This window comes from Macrotis lagotis, chromosome X (assembly GCF_037893015.1).
Source record: "Macrotis lagotis isolate mMagLag1 chromosome X, bilby.v1.9.chrom.fasta, whole genome shotgun sequence".
Lineage (NCBI taxonomy): Eukaryota > Metazoa > Chordata > Mammalia > Peramelemorphia > Peramelidae > Macrotis > Macrotis lagotis.
In genome coordinates, this window is record NC_133666.1 from 170,293,526 (window position 1) to 170,316,202 (window position 22,677).

Below are 22,677 nucleotides of genomic sequence, written 5' to 3' on the forward strand. Positions count from 1 at the left end.
TCAAAATAGAACTCATTATCTTTCCCTTCAAGCCTACCTTTCTTCCAAAGTTCTCTATTTACAACCTGGAATCACTCTCAGTTCTCCATCCTCATCCTCATCTTCTTTATCCAAGTAGTTGTCAAGTTTTGTTGCTTTTACTTTCACATCTCTCATATTGATTCTCTTCTTCTCCACTAGTAAAGCTGTTACCCTAATTCAAGATTCACACAACTGGAAAGGGAATGATCCTAAAGCTGACCCTGACACGCTCATTCATGAGCCCCCTATTACCTGGTAAGATTAAATAAAAATTCCTGTTTAGTATTAACAGCTCATCACAATCTAACTCTAAACTAACCTTTCAAGATTTACTCTCTGATCTGGTCAAACTGTTCCTCAAACAAGACATTCTGTCTCCTCCCTCCTGAACCTTTGCTCAAACCGGAGTGGGGGAGGGGTGCATTTTCTCTGCCCCTCCCCCCGTGCCTGGAATGAACTCCCTCCTCACTTCATTTAGAATCTCTAGTTTTTAACCAAAGCTCAGCTCAAACACTACCTCATCTTTTCTTCCTCGTTTCCTTCAAGTTTCAGCTAACTCTCATTTTCTAAGAACCCTTTCTAAGGCCTGTACCTAGGTGATTGCAAGCTGCCTCTCCATTACACTGTGAGCTCCTTGAGAGCAGGGGCTCCTTTCTTCTTCTTTTTCAAATGGCATTGCAAATCATGAGCGTTTAAAAAAATTCTTTTTTTTAGTTTTCTTTCTTTCTTTTTTTGGCAAGGCAGCGGGGTTAAGTGGCTTGCCCAAGGCCACACACAGCTAGGTAAATATTAAGTGTCTGAGGTCGGATTTGAACTCGGGTCCTCCTGACTCCAGGGTCGGTGCTCTATCCACTACGCCTCGTTTAATAATTTTTTTTTGGTTTATTTTTAGGTTTTTTTTGCAAGGCAATGGGGTTAAGTGGCTTGCCCAAGGTCAGACAGTCAGGTAATCATTAAATGTCTGAGACCGCATTTGAACTCAGATCCTCTTGACTCCCGGCCGGTGCTTTATCCACTGCGCCTCTTTTAATAAATTCTTAATGACTTGATCCCCTCGAGGAATCGTTCCGTGATGCTCCCCCCGGCCCCGCACCGCAAATCCACATTTATTTACTTTGTATAGTCGCCTCTCGGATACAAGGTCTGACCGGAAATAGAATGTAACTACTCTAAGAGCAGGGGTCGTTTCATTCTTGCGAGGCCCAACCCACAGCGGCCGCTTAATCCGGGTGGCTCCTGCCCCGGGGCGGAGGCTGGCAGGAGAGATGGGAGCCAGACAGCCAAGTTCAAGTTCAAGTTCCTTCCCCGGCTCTCTCAATGGAACCCGCGAGGGGCGGGGCCCGTGGAGGTATTGGCGACGCCCTTGCCTCGTCCCCATTGGTCGCTAGCCGCCTGCCCCGCCTCCCCTTCCGTCCGCGAGGCCCGCCCCGGAAGCCCGGAGCCACGTGACGGGAGACGGGGCTCCGCCGTGCTAGTGTCTGCTCGCGAGAGGCAATGGCGGAGGCAGCGCCCGATTCAGGTAGGGCTCTGGCCGGGGCCGCGGCCGCCTCCCCGTCCCCCCTCCCCCCTGCTCGGGCCAGCTCGAGAGGCCGGGGCCGCCGAGAGCGGAAGGCGGGCTGCTGCAGCCCCCCGCATTCCTCGCTGGGCTCGCGGGGGCCCCGGCGGTTAAAGAGGGGCAGGCGAGGTCCCGGGGCTCGGACAGCGCGCGCGGACCGGGGGGTGGGGGCGGGGCGCCGGGGGCCGGGGCAGCCCGGGCCGCTCTCCCTCCGCACGGGCAGCCCCGGACGCCCCGTGTGCCCCGGCCGCAGCGCCCGCCTCCTCCACGGAGCGCGCGCGGCTCTGCCTCCCCCGATGCCCCCTTTCCTGAGCCCTGCCGGAGCGTGGTGCCACTGTTCTTATTAACGTGATCGCCGGAGCGCCCCGACTTTTACACGCCACAGTGCCCATCGCCAGGCTACACTCTTTTTTTTTGTAGGTTTTTGCAAGGCAATAGGGTTAAGCGGCTTGCCCAAGGCCACCCAGCTAGGTCATTAAGTGTCTGAGGTCGGATTTGAACCCAGGTACTCCTCCAGGTTAGACTCTTAACAGGTTGAAGGAAAAGGAAGATATTTTTAGGAAGTACCATCATGGAGGACCTGTGAGACAAAGCATGCCATGGTATGTGTGTGCCTCTTAAATCTTAGGGAGATTTCATAATGCCACTCTGGCTGGAAAGGGCATCCCCATGGAGTGCAAGCTCCTCAAAGAAGAGGCGCGATCCAGGCCCTCCCCTCCTCCCTCAGCTCCCTTCAGTGAATGACACACTGCCTGTCGCCTAGATGCTTAATATTTGTTGAATCTGTGAATTTCCTCCCTCAAATCCCCAGGACAGGTGCTTTCTTCAGGACAGCTTTCCCCTATCTGATCTTTCCCTTTTCTTAGGAAAGTGATCTCTCCCTTCAAGTTTCTAGTAATAACCTGCCTAACCCTTTGCACTTTTGACCTACTACTCCCTTGTCTCCAAATTTTGTGTACTTCTCTTTGTCCTCACTCCCATTCTATTATAAGGACCTTGAAAGTGAAGTTCATAGCATATCTATCTTTGATTCTCTAGGATAATAAATGTTTCATTGAATTTAATCCTAATGAATGTGTCATCTTCCTCATCTGTCTTTTTGAAAGCTTTTTCTGTGACTTGAGGTAGATTATTAATTTACTCTTCATTGATGGTTGGTGTTTGGGGTTATTGTTTTAAGCCCTTAGTCTTTCCTAGATTAACACATTTTGCAAACTATTTCCTTCCACATATTGTCCTGACTTTCCACTAATTACATCACTCAGGACCCTTTGGCTTAAGACCCTAATGGGTCTTGTCAATTCATTTCTCTCTTTAAGCCTTCTGTCAAGCTAAACCATATGTTTTGTCAACTAAAACACTGGTTTGGAATATAACTGGGATTTGAAAAATTATAGACCTCTTTCCTTCCAAGGAGCATGTCTCTGTAGAGATTGAGGACCTTTCCCTGCTCAGAATTCTAGTCCATATTTGAGTATTATGGCCCCCAAACTGTGAACCCTAAAAACTGTAAAAAAACTTATGGGGTTAAAATAAAATGACAGAAAATATAGATTAGCCATTTTTAAAGTTTTATTCTTTAGGATCTTGCCTCAACTTTTTAGGTGGAGGCCATTAAAGTAATGACCACCCTGAACTGGAAAAGAGGGGAAATATTTATGCAAAAACAGAATAGGGAATATTATTAACCTTCTTTATAGCTTGATGATGAAGATTGCACAATACTAAGTTGCTCAAATTGCTCCTCAAAAGACTGTCATCTTTGTACAATACTATCTGAAGAATTATTGTCTCTTCCTGGAAGGACATGTCTTCCAGCTTCTTGATTATTGTTTTCCTGAGTTTGACATTAACATGGGAGAGATATCCAGGGGTCTTAATTTCTTAGTGGCAAAATAGCTCCTTAAAGAAATTAGTCTTTTCAACAGGAATCTAGTTTTGAGAAAGTTATTATACTTTGGCAGTTTTGACTACTCTTTTAGCTGTACCCTATGTTTTTCCCTATTCTTTTTTGGGGGGCAAGTGGGGGGGTGGGGCAGTGGGAAAAGGGAGGGTTGCTGTGAGACCAAAGGGTTAAGTGACTTGCCCCAGATCACACAGCTAGTAGTTATCAAGTGTCTGAAATTAGATTTGAACTCAGGTCCTCCTGACTTCCAGGACCAGAACTCTATCTACTAAACCACCTAGCTGTCCCTGCACTCCATGTTTTTCAAACTGGTTGCTTTGTTTAGCAACTCCCAGAATTCTACCATTGTAAAATCTTTCACCACTTCTCAAGTCATCCCATTTCATTTTGGAGCAACTCTAATTATTAGGAAACTTTTCCAAATATTGACTAAAAATCTGCCTCCTTGTAGTAACTTTTTTTTTTAGTTTTTTTTGCAAGGCAAACGGGGTTAAGTGGCTTGCCCAAGCCACATGGCTAGGTAATTATGAAGTGTCTGAGACCTGATTTGAACCCAGGTACTCCTGACTCCAGGGCTGGTGCTTTATCCACTACACCACTTAGCCGCCCCCTTGTAGTAACTTTCATTAGCTGGTATTACTTTTTCTCTGGAGTATGCACAAGGGTTTACATGCCTTTCAACCTGACAGACCTTGAGATAGTTGAAAACAACTTTCATGTTCCCTGTCAAGCTGTCTTTCCAGGTTAATCATTCAACTGTTCCTTACATAATATAATTCTGAATTTCTCATTCCCATGTGTTCTTTTTTGGTAGTGCTTCAGTATGTCAATGTCTTTTCTCAATTGTGGTGCTCATAATTGGGCACAAGACTCCAGATCCGGTCAGTTTGAGGGTTGCAGGACCATTGCTTTTCTTGTTTTGGACACTGTCTTTCATTATGCTGCCCAATATCTCAATAGATGTTCTGGCTGCTGCATTTCACTGCTGATTCATCAAGCTAGCAGTATACTAAAATCCCTCTATTTACTTAGTTAATGTGAGGAAAGCTAGGATATCTTCCCCATCTTGTGCAATGATTTTTTAACTTTCATGCAAGTTAAAATCTATTAATCTATTAATATCATCTTATTTACTTCAGTTCACCATTCTAGCCTGTCAGGATCTTTTGGGAGCCTAATTCTGGCATGCCATCTATTTCAGCTTCATGTTACCTGTATATTTCCATCTTTAATCAAATGTCTTGTATGTCTTTATTCAAGTTAGTAATATTTATTAAATACTTCTAAGTGGAAGGCATTGGGCTGGAGATGCAAAGTCAAAAATAAAAACAACCCATGTCATCAAGGAACTTACATTCTATTGAAAGATATACTATGTACACAGATAAACAAGGAAATTTGAGAGAAGTGGTCAATCCTCTTAATTTTAATATGAGAAAACTGAATCACAGAGCAGTTAAATGCTGTGCCTGGGCTCACAAACTAGCAAATGCCCAAGTTAGGATTGGAATAGGTCTTCCTGACTTCAAGATCTACTTACTTACATTTATACCTCTCTCATAGGGAGAAAGGACTGACAGCTAGGGGAAAGTAAATAAGGACTCTAAGAGGTGGAGGTGAGGAAGGAATGCTTTAGAGGCATGGAAAATATTCTTATGCAAAGTCAGAAGCAGGAAACAGAATCCTAATTTCTAGGAATAACTGATTATTCTGTTTAGTAGGAATGTAGTATGTGTAAAGGGAATTTACATGAAATAAATTTCCCAAGGTAGTCTGGAGGCAGATTGTGGATGTCCTAGACTACAGAATTTGTATTTTATACTAGAGACAAAAAGAAGACTCCATAACTTGAACAAAACAGGATCAAGGACAAGCTTTTGGTATTCAGAGACCTCTTTACCCATAGACATCAATTAACTAATCAACCATTTTGGAACTAATGGGTCAGCCAATTCAAAATAACCTAACTGTACCCATCTTCTTCTTGGGGAGATTTTGCCTAGGTTTATCATGTTTCTGGTATTTTCTTGATCCCCCACTATTTGACACTGAGAGATGTCAGAAGTTTAGATCAAACAAGGCCAGGATAAGCTATAACAGATAGTAATGGGACACTATTCCATAATGAATACACTAGAGAGTCTCACTGTGTTCTGATAGATCACATGATGGCCTCCTGGAGGAGGTGGCCTTTAAAGGAAGGGTAAACAGTTTAGCAAACCAAGGGTGTTGAGGAAGGACATTAGAAGACAGTCTAAATTTGAAAGCATGCAGACATTTTTCATGATGAAGACCTAGTTGAAGTATAGAGTGTATTGAACAGAATAATAGACACTAAAGCTGGAAAAGTAGTGTTAGAGGCCTTAATTATGAATTTGAAAATTATTAGGGAATCACTGAAAGAGTTTTGCAAATATAATGGAGAGTAGAATCAGAAAAACTACCATCACAGTGGATTTTCAGACTATGTTGTGGCAAAATATGACTTGTGTAAAACTCAAATATAGTCTGTTATCATGCTTTTGAATTTGTTATATCTTAATCCCTACTCTTCTCTCCACCCTCTCCCCAGGCTGGAGAAGGGCTAAGAGGGCATCCCCAGGAATCTTCCTTTGAAAAGAGTGTGCTCTTTGTTTTTGAGCTTAGTTTCTGGTGTACTCTTTTGGAGAGGTGACTGGAGGGCTATTCCTTGTAAATTTAGACCCAGCTTTTTAGAACTTGATGTCATAGAAGGTGAAAGGCAGCCAAAAAAGAGACTAAACCAGTGAATCCTAGCAGTAAGGTGTTTTTCCAAACATAACAATTTTGTGAAGAGCTGCCTAGGAATTAAGTGAGAGAGGAGGGAGATGGGGAAAAGTGGAAATTTGTTGTTAACCTTCAAAAAAAACTCAGTTGGTTTGTTATTCTAAAATCTCCTACTTTCTTAGATTTTCTTTAATTCATTCTGATGGGTTACATTTTTGTGCAGCAAAAACCTATTTACTTTTTGGTGGGAAGATTCATGCAGTGGTTTTGTGTAATTATTTTGCGGTTTATACATATGTATATATTTTTTTCCTTTCAGACACATCTCATTTTAGGGGTATGGCCTATATTCAGACCAGTATGGCCTGGCTCAGATTCTCCTGGACCTTCACTGGTAACTAATTTAGTGACTGACATGTCAATTTTTCATCTAATAGGTACTTTAAGTGTCAGTACAGACACAGCTGATTTCATTCCACATGAAAGACAAAATCCTGATCTAAATTGCAGAATTCAAAGAAGACTGGAATCTAGTAGAATTCACAATAGAAGTAATAATTCACCACCTTTTTGTCAGCTTTCTAGTCAAGATCCTCACCATGAAGATTCACCAAATCAACAAAATTATAATCATCAAGGAAACAAATATAAGGGCAAGCAAAGTTCTTTCCAGAATTCTAGTAAAACACCAAAGAACCATGGCTTTCAAAACCAGCAGTGGCACAAATGGAGAAGTGACAGGAATTATACCAGAGCCCAGGCAGTCCAGGCTCCTCCTGACCAGGGTACCCGAATAGATGCCTTAGAAATAGCAACAGGGTCAGAATTGGAAGCAAATTCTAGTGAACCCAGCAATGTATACTCTTCAGAGAGTGAGAAAGAAGTAGCTAGTATGGACCACAAAGGTGCAAAGCCAAAGAAAATGGCATATATGACATCTGTATCAGGACGGGGCCCAAAATCAAAGGGGGGAAAGCCAAGGTATGAAGGGACTAACAGAATGACACCTAAACAGAAAGATAGGGTGTCTGAGAACATGAGACCTGTAGGTGCTGCCCAAACTGACTCTTCAGAAGCAGTCACAGAAAAATTGGCCTTTGATGCATCTAGAAACAATGAACATAAAAGATATATAAATAAAAATTATCCCTGGGAGACTGGGTGGAATAAGCCACAGCCAGATAGAGAGATTCAGAAACTATACGAGGGTCAGAAGAATAAAAATACAAGACTTAAGAATTCTCTTTCCTATATCACTAAAGACAAGTTTAATGAAAGACCTAAAAAATCTGTTGGTGATGATCGTAACTTGGCCACTACGAGCAAAACCCATAAAAGGTTTGAAATGGAGAAATACTCTGGAAGAAGGCTCCAGAAAGAATCTAAAGCAGCTTCTCCACTCATTTGGAGCAAGCCGAGTGATGTGCCAAAAAATAAAGAAACACATACAGGTAAATTCAACTAAAAGAGGTTTTTTATTTTAAATTAAATTTTATTTTTTTTCAGCTTTCAAAAGTGTGATCTTTCTACCCCCTCCCTCAAGCAGAACAAAAAGTTAATGTAAATGTCTGGCTTTGTGGTCATTGTAGAGTTAGAAGGTCCAAGTTGGAACTGCCATTGAGGAACTGGGCAAGTGTGTGTGTGTGTGTGTGGGGGGGTGGAGGGTGGAGGGTGGAGGGGGAGAGTGAGTCATTGTATCTTATATTTACATAGAACTTTAAACATTATAAAACACTTAATGCTCATTAGACTTATTTAATATTTACAATAATCTAGCAAGGGAGGCAATGAAATTATTATTAGTATCATTTTATAGGTAATGAAACAGGCTTAGAGTTCTTTACTTATGGTCTCATAACTGTCAAGTGGAAGAACTAGGATACAAATAGAAATCTAAAATCTCTAAAGAGCCCTCAGAGGTCATCTAGTTCAGTAGTGGCCAAAACAAATTCCTTCTACAGAATCTTTGTCCAATAATCCTTACCAATCAAGTCAACAAGCATTGATTAAGCACTTATGACACTGCCTGCTACTGTGCAGAGAGCTGGAAGTACAAATTTTTTTTATATAATTTAGCATTTATTCTCATTTTGTACAAATAATGTTTTTTTATACATTAATAAAGTATTCTTGTTTAAGAGTAAACAAAACACTCCCTCTCCCAAAAAAATATAGACTTGCTTGAGCGATAAAAGGGGAGAGAAAAAATTAAAATAAAAAAATAATAGTAATAATTGTAGGTATGGCCAGGTGGTGCAGTGGACTGAGCACCAGCCCTGGAGCCAGGAGCACCCGAGCCCATATCCGGCCCCGTACACCCAACAATCACCCAGCTGTGTGACATGCAAGCCACCCCAACCCCACTGCCCTGCAAAAACCGAAAAAAAGGAAAAAAGACCCAAAATAAAATAAAATAGTAATAATAGTAGGGGTGGCTGGGTGGTGGACAGAGCACTGGCCCTTGAGCCCAGAGCACCTGGGTCCAAATTCAGCCTCAGACACCTAATGGTCACCCTGCTATGTGGCCCCAGGCAGTCCACCCAGCCCCATTTGCCCTGCACCCCCCCCAAAAAAATAATAATAAACAATGTGCTTCAGTCTGTGTTCCAACACATTCTTTGTGATAAGTTCATCACAAAAGTTATGGAAGTACAAATTTAAATAGTCCTAACCACTAGTCCTTGCCTTTAATGAACTTGCATACCAAAGGGGAAAGATAACACATAAAAGGAATTTCAGAAGGGAAGGAGAAGCTACCTAACTTTGGGCTTGGTGGGGAAAGTACTATAGAGAGGAGTCAGCAGTGCCTCCTATGGAGATCAGTGCCCCATGGAGAGGGATGAAGACATGTTTGACCTGTACCTTCTTAAAATAAAGATTCTGGAAGTATCTAGCCAATTAGATGGAGAGGCTGAAGATCAGGGAGTAGGGTGCTTTCAGAATGACAAGAACTGTAGTCCAAAGGTAGAATGAGCTTCCAAGGGGATGAACTTTCTATGACATGGTAGAAAAGGTCCTATATAATCTAGTCTAGATAGAAATGAAGATGTGTTTGGCCTGGGCCTCCTTAAAACAGAGGTTGTATGGGAGAAACAAGCCAAATGATCAGAGGGAAAGGTTATAGGAAAGAAGGGTACTTCCAATGTGAGAAATAATCCTTCTGCCTTCAGTGTTGAACTTCCAGAGGCAGCTGCTCAGTCTTCTTGCACAGCTGTAATTGTCAGGGAGTTTATCCTTAAATAGGACCTAAATTGGTCTTTATATTTTCCTACCTATGGTTAGAACCAGTGAGAGGCATTTCAGAGTATGACCAACCCTGAGTTTGAAGGATTGGATATTCCAGATGGTCAGTGACTTTTCACACCTAATAATTCTCAATAGTGGTGATTCTCATTACGTGTAATCCAAAGTCTCAAATTTTCTAAATTTTATTGTCAATTCTATAACAGACATATTTTAACCTTGGCTGCTCTTCAGGAAATATAAAGCTATGTATAAAGTACTATGCTAGGTGTGGAAAACAAAGGCAAAAATGAAATTCCTCTGCTCAAAAACTAAATCTTTCTCACCCTTTCAGAGATGCCCCAGATGTCTGGGAACAGATTGGCTGGGTAGGTCACTTGAAATCCACCAAGCTAATCTTTTTAGAGGACTTATAATTATAGATAGTTTCAGAACCTACTGTTTTCTTGAGGTGGGGCTGGGGAATCCCTATGGTAGTTGTGTCACAGTAAATATCCGTATGCTGCAGAAGTCATGCAGGTTTTATAGCTTGAGCTTTGCCTCTAAATATAAATAGTGATTGGTTACTAGGCAACCCAGGCAATGCTCATTTATCCATGAAGATATGCACCTGTGAGTATCCCTTTTTTAAAAGCTTCACTTCAAAATATTCCTTGATTTCATATTCCTTGTCTTAAATGAGGGGTTATTTCCTTTCCAAATAACTTAAGTTTTATCTGTTAATATCATCAGTTTGAATAGTATATAATATATGGAACTAGAATACATATAATAACTTGATCTCTGAATGTGTATGTTTTTTGTTTTTTTAAGGGTCTTTAATAGAACAGTTAACCACAGAGAAATATGAATGTATGGTGTGTTGTGAAGTGGTTCGAATGACGGCACCAGTTTGGAATTGTCAGAGCTGTTACCATGTATTTCATTTGAATTGCATTAAGAAATGGGCAAGATCACCAGCTTCACAAGCAGAAGGTCTGTATGTTCTCTATTATAATCTTAATTTTACCACTTTTGTTTATATTTTAAAATCTGAGACTCAAACCACTCTTCCTCTTCGATGTTTCATGTAAAGTTAATAGTATACTTGCTGGTTCAATCTTTACTATATCATCTGAAATTTTAAGATTAAATCAAACCAAAGTATTGGTATAAATCTTAATTTAAATGGTTAAACATAATAATATTAAAGAGTATTTTATTGAAAGTTGTGACTAATACGGGAGAATTTAAGGAAATTAATGCCTAGATAGATACTAGTTGGTACTACTCTTATCTACAATCATAAAAATTCTACCTCAATCTAACCCCTTATTCTGCTCCTAGAACTGATTAGATACTTCTTTGTAATTCATTCTGAGTCTTTATTTTGAAGTCAGATTTCTTCTGAGACCTGACACAAGCTACCACAATTTTAATCTGGTTTTAAAAGCTCTTTGAATTTTATTAGCCAGCCAGTGTTTTTCCTATCTCCGGTAGCAGCTGAGATGGTTGAATTGTTTAGGCTATTGGAATTAAAGATTCCCTTTCCAGTTTCCATCTTGGGTGGGGTCATTTTTCTTCATCTGCTCTCTCCAAATGGCTATAAAAAGAGCTCTGATTCTTGTGGTCAATTTCAGTAGCATGAAACATGCATGAATGTCTTTCAATAAAAAACACTTTTACTCTTTATTAAAGAATTGAGGAAACACTCCTCCAAACATGTTTCTGGTTGTACATAGCACTTGTTTCAATTTTAAGGCAGTAGTAAATAAGACTTATTTTTTTTTATTTTCTTTAATTAACTTTCAGAATAGAAATGAAAACTAGTAAAAGAATAATTGCTGCTTTTTATCAGTCTTATAAAGATTTGTTTTTTGTTTATACTTACATTTAGTACCTGTCATTAAAAAATTTAAACAAGATTTTTGCTCTATAAGGGACAGAGATCGTGTGTTTATAAATATGAAACTTGGGAAAAAATCAATGCTTTGAAATTTTCCTTGTCTTCGAATGAAATGAAAGATAAAATACACCTACAGAAATATATACATATACACACACATACACATAAATACATATATGCATATAAATTACCTTGGGTATTCCTCACCCTCTTTTAATTCCAGACTATGAAGACTGATCATTTTAGTGGCAGCCCCAGTCTGAAATGACAAAACTGGGATCAGAGAATATAAGAATTTATATATATATATTTAATCTTAGAGGTAAACTTAATTCCCCCATGGGTTGAGGGCCTCAAAGGTTAGGATATTGAATAGTAGAAGCATGGTATGACATTTAGGAAACTTAGGAGCTACTGCTAAGGGAAAAATACAGTTTATACAAACATCTAGTCAGTTCAAAGATATAATCTACTGACTTGATTCTTTCATCATGGAGGGTGATTGAGCAAGAACTAGAAGAAAGCAGATTATTTCTCAAGGAATAAAATACTACCTAAATACCTCAGAGTAGAGAAGTAATTGAGCTTCTAAAGCCTAAGTCAGTAGAATGTAAGTTCTCTTGGGCAGAAAAGACTTCAAGTAAGGGCTTAAACTATCATTATCTGAGGACTAGTTTAGTTAGGAGAGAGAATATCTCTTTTGAGAGAAATTCTTTTTTTTTTTAAATTTTTTTATTTAAGGCAGTGGGGTTAAGTGACTTGCCTAAGGTCACACAGCTAGGCAATTATTAAATGTCTGGGGATGGACTTGAACTCAGATCCTCCTGACTCCAGGGCTGGTACTCTATCTACTGCACTACCTAGCTGCCCCAACAGAATTTTTTTTTTTTTTTTTTTTTTTTAGATTTTTGCAAGGCAAATGGGATTAAGTGGCTTGCCCAAGGCCACACAGTTAGGTAATTATTAAGTGTCTGAGGCTGGATTTGAACCCAGGCACTCCTGACTCCAGGGCCAATGCTCTATCCACTGTGCCACCTAGCCACCCCATCCCACAGAAATTCCTAAAGAAAATGACAGACCCTTGAAGTCTTGTGATGTTTTTTATAAAAGATTCATTATAATCAGATCAAAGAAAGAATCCACTAATATTCTTGCAATTAATGACTAGGGCATGCATTATTTCCTTTATTGATTACATGTTATAGAGGAGAGAACCACTGAAGGGGAAGGGAACAAGCATTTTTATGGTGCCCACTTTATGCCAGGCACTGAGTTTATTTTACTTGATTCTCCAGTCCTTTGAGATATGTTTTATTTTTATATCCTTTTTACAGTTGTAGAAACGGAGGCAAACAGGGTAAGTGGCTTACTCAGACTCACACAGCTAGTTTCTAAAATTGAATTTGAACTCAAGTCTTTCTGACTCCAGATCTGGAGTTCTATGTGGTATATGCTATCAGCTAAATCTGGTTTGAATAAGAATCTTTTAATAAATGATTTAAAGTAGAGTTTTTCCTAGTCTTGAAGAAACAATCAAATGATACAGTACAGAAAGGGGAAAGCATTGGAATTATGGGAGATTGAGGAAAAATAGAACTTTATCTGAAATTAATGGCTGTGTTCAGAGATGAACTGCTGAGGGTTTTAACTGGCTTCTCCATTATATTAATAGACAATACACACCAGTATCCAAATCATTTTTCTACATAGAATGAACAAGGTTTTTCCTAGTTTCTTCAGGTGGTTGTGAGAGCCTTAGCAGGACTCTATATGCTACTATCTACTGAATTTTGGAATGCTTTATTCTGGAATGACCAATTAATATTTATCATAAGAGATTTTTCTCAAAGTTTGTTCACTTTTGAGTATAAAGCAAATGCTGCTGGTGTTTTAAATTGTAGATCTCCAACCTGCAATTTGATTTTTCTAGCTCCTTATTCAATCCCTGTTCTTCCTACTTCCATGATGTGCCTACACTGATTTTTTTTTTACACTTGATAGTAAAAATTAGGTAGAGATTGATGCTTAATCTGCATTGTAACTGTATCTAAAAAGATAAATGTAACTTTCTTTACAAATTCACATATTGTCTGTTACTAATTTTTTTTTTTGCAAGGCAAATGGGGTTAAGTGGCTTGCCCAAGGCCACACAGGGGTGTTACTAATTCTTAAAATGACAAATACATGTAATGGAGAAAATATTTTTAGTACTACCTCTTGAATTTTGTGATTTATGATGTACTTTTGAAAGAAAAGAAATTCATTTTACTTAACATTTTCTTTTGACAGATGCTCACAGAGGCTGGCGATGTCCGGCTTGTCAAAATGTTTCAGCCCAAGTTCCTAGTACATATACTTGTTTCTGTGGTGAGTATTGATTATGTATGAGAGAAATCTTGGAGTAAATTACACCTAAGTCAGTTTCATAGCCCAAACTATAAGACAATCCTCATATTCTATCAAAAGAAGCTTAAATTGTTTGGTCTTTGGGATGGTGTTTTTTTTTTTTTTGGCAGTGATGTGCAAATGAATTGGCAAGCAGGGAGAGTGTTAAAAAGCTTGTCAGGTAATCCAGGCATGAACTAAAACTAGTGTTGAGAGATGAGGGGATAGAACAGAATCTTCAGAACTTTAAAAGAAAGAAATGGGAAAGCCCTGGTGATTCATGACAAAGCAAAAAGGAGGAACCAGCCTGAAGAAGATAATTTGACTATTCCATGTCAAATGTGGTTCAGATAGAAATTCAAATCACCTGGTCTATATAGCAAACTAAAATCTAATATACATTAGGGTAAGAATGTGTTGACATTATTGTAATAGCAATCTAATTTATTACCATAATTTACAACTATGAATAGTTAATAGCCATAATGAGAAATTTAAAACGAGAAGTTACCAATCCAAATGGGTCCTTAATTTGTAGAATATGTTTATGAGATATGATGACCACTTTTAGTATCATCCCTAAGTCTCCTTGCCATTGAGCAGTGCTTTGGGGCTCTTTTATCTTTTGCCTAGTTTTTTCTAAGAGAACAAAGACCCTCTCTTTTTAGATATTTTCACTCTTCTTTGACACACACACAAACACATCTTCACTTCTAAAAGCCTATAACACCTTGAACTATCATACCATTTTTATCTCCAAACTTCTAGAAAGTTGCCTCTTCCTTATCATCTTTTTATTATTTGGCTTTTCCTCTGTTCATTCTTTTGAAATTGCATTTTCATAGCTTACTTAATTGCCAATGCAAATAGCCTCTTTTTCCAATTTTATTCTTTTAGGTGTTTTTGTTTTTGTTTTTTGCAAGGCAATGGGGTTAAGTGGCTTGCCCAAGGCCACACAGCTAGGCAGTTATTAAGTGTCTGAGACCAGATTTGAACTCAGGTACTCCTGACTCCAAGGCTGGTGCTTTATCCACTATGCCACCTAGCCACCCTTCAATTTTATTCTTGACCTTTCTGTAACACTTGATACTAGGGTCCACTTCATCAAACCCTCTCTTCCTTTGGCTTCCAATCCTATCATTCAATCTTGTTTTCAATTTGCCTCTGACCTTGTCTCTGTTAGCTCTTCTACAAAATATTGGTCCTTCTCAAGTTTCTGTTCTTTTCTCCTCTTTATCTGTTCTCTTTAATCTCATCAGCTATCTTGGCATCCACTATCACTTTTAAAGATTAACTCCAGCTCTAACCTTTCATTCAAGCCTCAGGTACATATTTTTTTGTGTGCTAGTGGATTCCCTACTAGAAATTCAATCTCAACATATTTGAAACCAAATTTGTTATCTTATTTTTTGTGCCCCTTTTCTACTAACTACTTACCAAACCAGCATCTCCTTTTAATTTTTGCCCAGAAGAATGGTATTGATTTTTCAACCTCATTTTTTTAAATTTATTTTTTATTTTTTTATTTAAGGCAATGGGGTTGTGACTTGCCCAAGGCCACACAGCTAGGCAATTATTAAGTGTCTGAGGCTGGATTTGAACAGGTCCTCCTGACTCCAGGCCAGTGTTCTATCCATTGAGCCACCTAGCTGCCCCCTCAACCTCATTTCTAATTATACTGCTTCTTTTCATGCCTGCTGCTACCAGCTTAATTTTCCTTACATGATACTTTTCATTGAGTCACTTCTCAGAAGTTCAGTTCCATTTTGAAATTTTCTTTTTTTAATGACTGATAGACACAGACTATTTTTAATACAAATAAGATCAGCCCAAAGGGATTTTATGCAAAACAGTAAATCTCTCTGAGTTTAAAGTTTGTATTATATTGACATGGTAATGCCAACACTGCTTTCCTTATCTGTATCCTTTTCTGAACTTCCAACTCTGTATTTTTAAAATGTTTAATTGATTTACTTTTCTTTCTTGCATTACAGTCTTTTATCTTTTACTTTTTGTTCTGCTTTATCGCCTTTTTCAATATTTTATTTTTTCCCAATTATATAGTCAATTTTTAATATTTTGACATTTAACCTTATTTTTCTTCCTCTCTCTTCTCTTTCCTCCCTGTGACAGAAAGCAGTTTGATAAAGGTTATACATATTCAGTCATGCAAAACGTTATTACCTATTTATTCATGTTGTGAAAGAAAATACAGACCCAATGGGGGGGAAAGTACAGAAAAATAAAGAAAATGAAAAATAGTGTATTTTGATCTACAGTTTTTCTCAGTTCTCTCTTTGGAGGTGGATAGCGTTTTTCATCATGAGTCCTTTGGAATTGTCTTGAATCATTGTATTACTGAGAATAGTTAAATCATTCAAAGTTGATTACCTCATAATGTTACTGTTACTGGTTACAATGTTTTCCTAGTTCTGCTCACTTCACTTTCGCATCACTTTCACTTTCATGTAAATCCACTTATCCCAACTTTTTACCAGGCTCTCCAACTTACCTTCATCCAGCATAATTTCTTGACACTTCATTCTGATCATCTGCCTTAGATGCATAGCAGCTTATTAATCCCCTTCCTAAAATGAGACCCAGAACTAAACCTAGTGTTCTAATTATAATTTGTCCAGGGCATAGTATAGCAAGACTTTGACACTTCTATATATTATGCCTTTCAATACAATTTGAAGTCTCATTAACCCTTTTATCTGCCACATTTTTTCCTAGATTTTTTTGCAAGGCAATGGGATTAAATGACTTGCCCAAGATCACACAGCTAGGTAATTAGTAAGTGTCTGAGGTTGGATTTGAACTCAGGTCCACCTGACTAGGGCTGGTGCTCTATCCACTTCACCACCTAGCTTCCCCTTTTATCTGCCATATTATTCCTTTTGAATTTGGAAGTTCATTGAAATCCCAGCTGCTTTTCATATGAATTGCTATGCCTTTATCTGGCTTAGACTTGTGAAGTTGAATTTTCAACCCAGGTTTATAAGACTTTCCATTATCAATGACAGAAATAATAGCACTTTATATATTTGATCTTCACAATAACCTGTGAATTAAATACCCATTTTATAGGTGAGGAAACTGAGACTTAGAGAGAATAAATGACTTGCCCATAATCACACTCATGGATTTACCACTACTATTATGTTGTATACAGCCATGATTTGCCTTCTGACTCCCATTTCTTTTTTTTTTTTTTTTGCACTGCTCCACCTAGCTGCCCCCGACTGCATTTTTACTTTTATATCAGGAGTTCTTAACCTTTTCTGTTTCATAGACACCTTTTGATAGTTTATTAAAGATAATGAACCTCTTAGAATTATGTTTTTACATGCATAAAGTATATGAAATTACAAAGGAAACCAATTATATTGAAATAAAATTATCAGAATTTTTTTAAAAACAAGTTCATAGACCTCAGGTTATGAATCCTTGCTCTATTAGCAATGGTGATCCATTGAAAACTTTTTGAAAAAGGGAATAAAAATCAGATTGATGCTTTAGGTTGATATTTTTTTGTTTGTTTGTTTAGGTTTTTGTAAGGCAAACTGGGTTAAGTGGTTTGCCCAAGGCCACACAGCTAGGTAATTATTAAGTGTCTGAGGCCTGATTTGAACTCAGTACTCCTGACTCCAGGGCTGGTGCTCTATCTGCTGCTCCACCTAACTGCCCCTAGCTCCACCTAGCCACCCCTCAGATTGATGCTTTAGGAAGTTCATCTCACATCATTGTGCACTTAAGTTTGGAGCAGAAATAAATTGGAGTCAGGGAGACTTATTTAGGAGACCACTGTAGTAATCCTGATCAAAAAAACACTAGGTTCTGAACTAAGTTGTCAATATTTCAAAAGAAGAGTTTTCTTTTCCAAACAAGATTGTGAGCCCCAGAGATCAAGAACTATGTAGATTTTCATCTCTTTTATATTGACTAGTATAATATTCATAAGCTTTTATTCATCTGGCATAGTACTTTCATGTAGGAAAATTTTAATGTTTACAGTTTTTCAGTCCCCAAATAGGGATCTTACTTTTAAGGAGGATGAATTTCCATGTATTTTGTTTTTCTGCTTCTCCTTTATTCAAATATTTTAGTTCCTAAAAATTTGGACCTTTGCCCCTTCTGTGATACATGGCCATACTACTTTTTTTTATGCTTCATCTCATTCTTTTTAGTTATTTATTTCTTTATTCAATATTTATTCTCATTTTGTACAAATAATGTTTTTTTATACATTAATAAAATATTCTTAAGAGTAAATGAAATACCTCCCCCCATAAATATAGACCTACTTGAGTGATAAAGGGGAGAGAAAAAAAATTAATATTTAAAAAAATAGTAATAATTGTATTATTTTCAGAAAACATGTTGCAGTGGAAAGAATATTGATTGTATGGGGCAGCTAGGTGATGCAGTGGATAGAGCCCTGGCCTTGGATGGGTTCAAATCCGACCTCAGACACTTAATAATTACCTAGCCGTGTGGCCTTGGGCAAACCACTTAACCCCATTGCCTTAAAAAATCTAAAAAAAAAAAGAATATTGATTGTAATCAGAACACTACACTTCAATGTAGATCCCTCCTTTTATGCTTAGAAACATGTATGACCTTGACCAGTTCATGAGATCTCATTTTATCTGTAAAATTTTAGGGAAGGAATGGGCTCAATGACTTCTGAAAGCCTTTCTAGCTCTAAATTTGTGCTCCTAGAATAAATAAGACTGGTGGAGAATAATGCTGGAAAAGGAAGTAGGAGGTTAAAAAAATATACATTAAATACAATTTTAAGTTTTAAAATCAGATATGACCATCATTCAAAGATAACTGAATACATATACCTTCACCTGATCAAGGGACTTTATTTGACAAATATAATTGCATTAATTTGTGGTTTTGAATTTTAAATGAAAAGTTTCCATCATTGAAAGTCTATACTGATGCTTCAGTTCACTTTAATTGCTTTGTAATATTAAAAATGAAAGTGCTAGTTTAAATTTCTACAATTTATTTTATGATCTGATATATTTTAGGTAAAGTAAAGAATCCTGAATGGAACAGAAATGAAATACCACATAGTTGTGGTGAGGTTTGTAGAAGGAAACAACCTGGCCAGGACTGTCCACATTCATGTAACCTGTAAGTTTAAATTATAGATATCTAAAGAATGTTAAGTGGTATTTGTGGTTGTTGATCTTAGAATCTTGTGTTTTATTAAGTCTTAATTGGTGGAGAATATAGAAATCTACTTCTGCTAAGTAAAATCAAGCTAACTGACTTTTGACTTGCATACTTTTTTTTTAGGTTTTTTTTTTTTTTTTGTAAGGCAAATGGGATTAAGTGGCTTGCCCAAGGCCACATGGCTAGGTAATTATTAAGTGTCTGAGACCGGATTTGAACCCAGGTACTCCTGACTCCAGGGCCGGTGCTTTATCCACTACACCACCTAGCTGCCCCTTTTTCTTTTTTTTAAAAAAAAAAAATAAGGACATTTGCTCTTCTCCAGCAGTACCATTCTCATTATTTTGCTTATTTTTTACAACCACTCTTGAAGTCCCTGAAGACAGGATATTCTTTCTTCTGAGATTTTACTTGTAGTTATTATGGAATTATCTCTTCTGTTTTTAAAAACTTTTTGGACTTTTCTTTACATAGTTTACTTTTTTTTTTTTTTTTGGCAAGTTGAAGTTTTTTCCAGCCTTGGATCCTAAATTGGGACTTTGTTCTAGGCCACTTGGATGGTGGAATTGCTAGGTCTTAGTCTTTCCTCTTTTGTAGTCTAGATGCTTCTGTGACTGCACTGCCATAGTTCCAGAAGGGGGTGGTGCCCCCTCCATCCCTATTTGTCTTCTGCCTCCATGTTCTCATCTTAATATAGACACTAGTTTCTGCCCTTTGTCTCCTTTGCATTTATCAGTTGGGAGTTTACTTTGTCTCCTAATGCAGTCCTAAAAGGTCCAGGACTGGATACTGGACATCTCTGTGGCTATGGGTCTCTTGGAGGACTTATGGGCATATCTAGCCCACTTCTTGATCCTTTACTTCAGTTACCTGATACAGAAATAGCCCTGGTTTCAGACAAAGGCTTCTACCACTGCCCTCCTCAGCTGCTTTTGAGAAGGGATTATTTCATTCTTTTATCAACAGGATCTAGTTCAGTGCCTGGCAAGTAAGCATTTTATATGTACTTAGCCTATTTCTCCTGCTAGATTTCTGCCAAGTGGGTACTAAACTCCCATTAACTTCAGACCCTCTACTAAAGATTGCATTGATTTCAGGGCCATGAATATTTTACTGTCTTGAATAGATCTGGACTAGATGGAGGAGTTGCTAGTGTTTCTGGTTTTATTGAGCATTAAAAGCACTCTTTTAAATTTGTGCTGAAGTTTTTTCTTCTTAAGGGAAATGAGATTGGCTGTTACCTTTCTTATCTCCATCTTTACTAGCATTTTGCTTCCATCTTCCAGGATCTTTGAAAGATCACAAAGAGTGGTTCTGTTAATGCATTTGCTCAGTAGTCACAGCTATAAAGTTTTAGAACTCGAAGATGTCGTTTTTTGGGTCCTGGAATTGTGACTTCATTCTGGACTGTTCTCTGTTTTTCTCTCCTTAACCATCTTGGCTATCACCTCTTTATTAGCTTTATTAGCCACTTTTGTTTTCTTTCCATTTTCTCTGGCAGAAAACACAGAAGTAAAGTAGAAATTGGGAAGTTCCTCCTTTTTTCCATTCCATTCATTTGTCCCATCATTTTCATTGAACAATACTATTTAATGTGTTTCAATCCTTTTTTTTTCAATCAGGAAGCTTTTTTTGAAAAATCTTTTTTCTTAGCTTTCCTCACATTTCTACATCATTGTGGACCCCTTGCATGTGTCTTTGAAAATCTAAATTGCTTGGTTAGTGCCATATGTTTAGACTTTATTCTCTTTAGAGACCTGTCCCTTTTTGTCATGGGAATTGTTCATCTTTATGTTTTCATAATGTCATTCTTGAGAATTTCTCTTCCTGGGATGATCTCACCTATAGAATTTTAGTTCATTGAATTCTATCTCATTTTACTATATCCTCTGAAATCTACTTTCATAAAAATTAGGTTGCTTATCATTCTGTGTTTAGCTTGCCCTGTTCTTACAAATTCTAAAATGGAGTGGCCACTATCATCCCAGGTTCTCACCATTTCTAACACAGAATCTTGTTGTTGAGAATCTTAACCACTTAACCACTTCACTGGTTTCCTTGCCTTTTGAAGGAAGGGAAAGTATTAGCAAAAATGAAAAAGTGAAAAAATTTGCTTTTGTGTTTTAGACAGGGAGTGCCAATATTTTTCTGGATGGTTAAAGTCCCCCCTGTTTGTAATCTCTTCCTCATATCTTTTATCTTTTTCCATTTTTTTATCAAAGTGGTCTGTAGTGTGCCCTGATAACTTGTCTTTCTACAGTTTTTTATTTCTCAAATATTCTCCATCTTGCTTACCCCTTCTGACATTTAATATACAGTGCTGCTACTCCTTTTTTACCTCTTTCGTTTTATTGGAAAAAGGGATACCCTCCTAGGTGATGAATTCTATCCCAGAAGGTCTTAGAAGGGTAACTGTGATATCACATTTGCTTCTTATTGTCAGGAGTTTTAGTTTGTCTTATTTGTTACTCATACTTTGGTGCATTTTATAATTCAACAAAGGTTTTATTTTTGTTTCTTTTCTTGGATTTGTTTTCTGTGAACTTCTGGGGAATCTATATTGGTATTTTTCTTACATTGTAACTAGTCTCTATGGTATCTGACTTGGATATATGTGGGAAGCTTTTTTCTCTCCTCCTTCCTTTTTAGTCCAAAGCCCTTTTAATTAGATTTTCAAGGTAGCAGGCAAATATATTTTTAGGTGTACTTCATCTTTAACCAGAAGTCATTTCTGTATTGGTCTAGAACAGGAGTTCTTTTTTTTTTGAATTTTTTAAAATTAATTTTTATTAAAGATATTATTTGAGTTTTACAATTTTCCTCCCAATCTTAACTTCCCTCTCCCCACCCCTCCATGGAAAGCAATCTGTCAGTCTTTACTTTGTTTCCATGTTGTACCTTGATGTAAATTGGGTGTGATGAGAGAGAAATCATATCCTTAGAGAAGAGACAAGAAGTCTAAGAGGTAACAAGATCACACAATAAGATATCTGTGTTTTTCTAAATTGAAGGGAATAGTTCTTGAACTTTATTCAAACTCCAGAGCTCCTTATCTGGATACAGACGGCACTCTCCTTTTCAGACAGCCCAAAATTGCTCCTGATTGTTGCACTGATGGGATGAGCGAGTCCTTCAAGATTGATCATCACTCCCATGTTGCTGTTAGAGTATACAGTGTTTTTCTGGTTCTGCTCATCTCACTCAGCATAGTTCATGCAAATCCCTCCAGGTTTCCCTGAAATCCCGTCCCTCCTGGTTTCTAATAGAACAATAGTTAGAACAGTTCTTAACCTGAGGTCTATAAGCTTTTTTGGGGGGTGGGGGAAGGAATACTTTGATGACTATATTTCTATATAATTAGTTTTCTCTGTAATTCTATTTATTTCATATTATATGCAATTTAGAAACACTTTCGCAAATGAGTCTGTAGGTATAATCAGACTGTCAGAGGAGTCCATAACAAAAATGCTTAAGAACTCCTTTAGAGCAAGTCTTATATTTGTATACCATTTTCTCAAATCTGTCCCTTATCTTCTGATATTTTGGCTTTATTTGGCAGCAGTGAATCAATTTTTAGTTGTACATCATATTTTCAAGCAGAAAAAGGGCAAACCAACTTGATCATTTACAGACTTGGCTCCTTTGGTCTTTTTATAAAAATCAAAAAGTACCTTCAGAGGGCAAAGGTTTTTTCCAGATAGAGGATATTCAGAAAAATGTGTTTTAAATAATTTTAATGCATAG

The 22,677-nt window shown here is 37.8% G+C and overlaps 1 protein-coding gene across 6 annotated transcripts in view; it reads left to right on the forward strand.

Annotated features, from left to right (window-relative positions):
* The first annotated feature begins 1,455 nt into the window (after nt 1–1,455).
* NFX1 (nuclear transcription factor, X-box binding 1) overlaps nt 1,456–22,677 on the forward strand; it is a 95,158-nt gene continuing 73,936 nt past the window's right edge. For 4 of the 6 annotated variants that reach the window (XR_012471879.1, XM_074203161.1, XM_074203160.1 and 1 more), the window contains exons 1-4: nt 3,625–7,678; nt 10,284–10,445; nt 13,645–13,722; nt 18,786–18,891. Coding sequence is in view for 5 of the 6 variants with exons in the window: in XM_074203161.1 (XP_074059262.1) it covers nt 6,430–7,678; nt 10,284–10,445; nt 13,645–13,722; nt 18,786–18,891 (1,595 nt within the window). In the remaining variant the exon portion in view is untranslated. Of the gene's footprint in view, nt 1,541–3,624; nt 7,679–10,283; nt 10,446–13,644; nt 13,723–18,785; nt 18,892–22,677 lie in introns of those variants that run through there. The other 2 variants (XM_074203162.1, XM_074203163.1) reach the window with 2 other exon arrangements.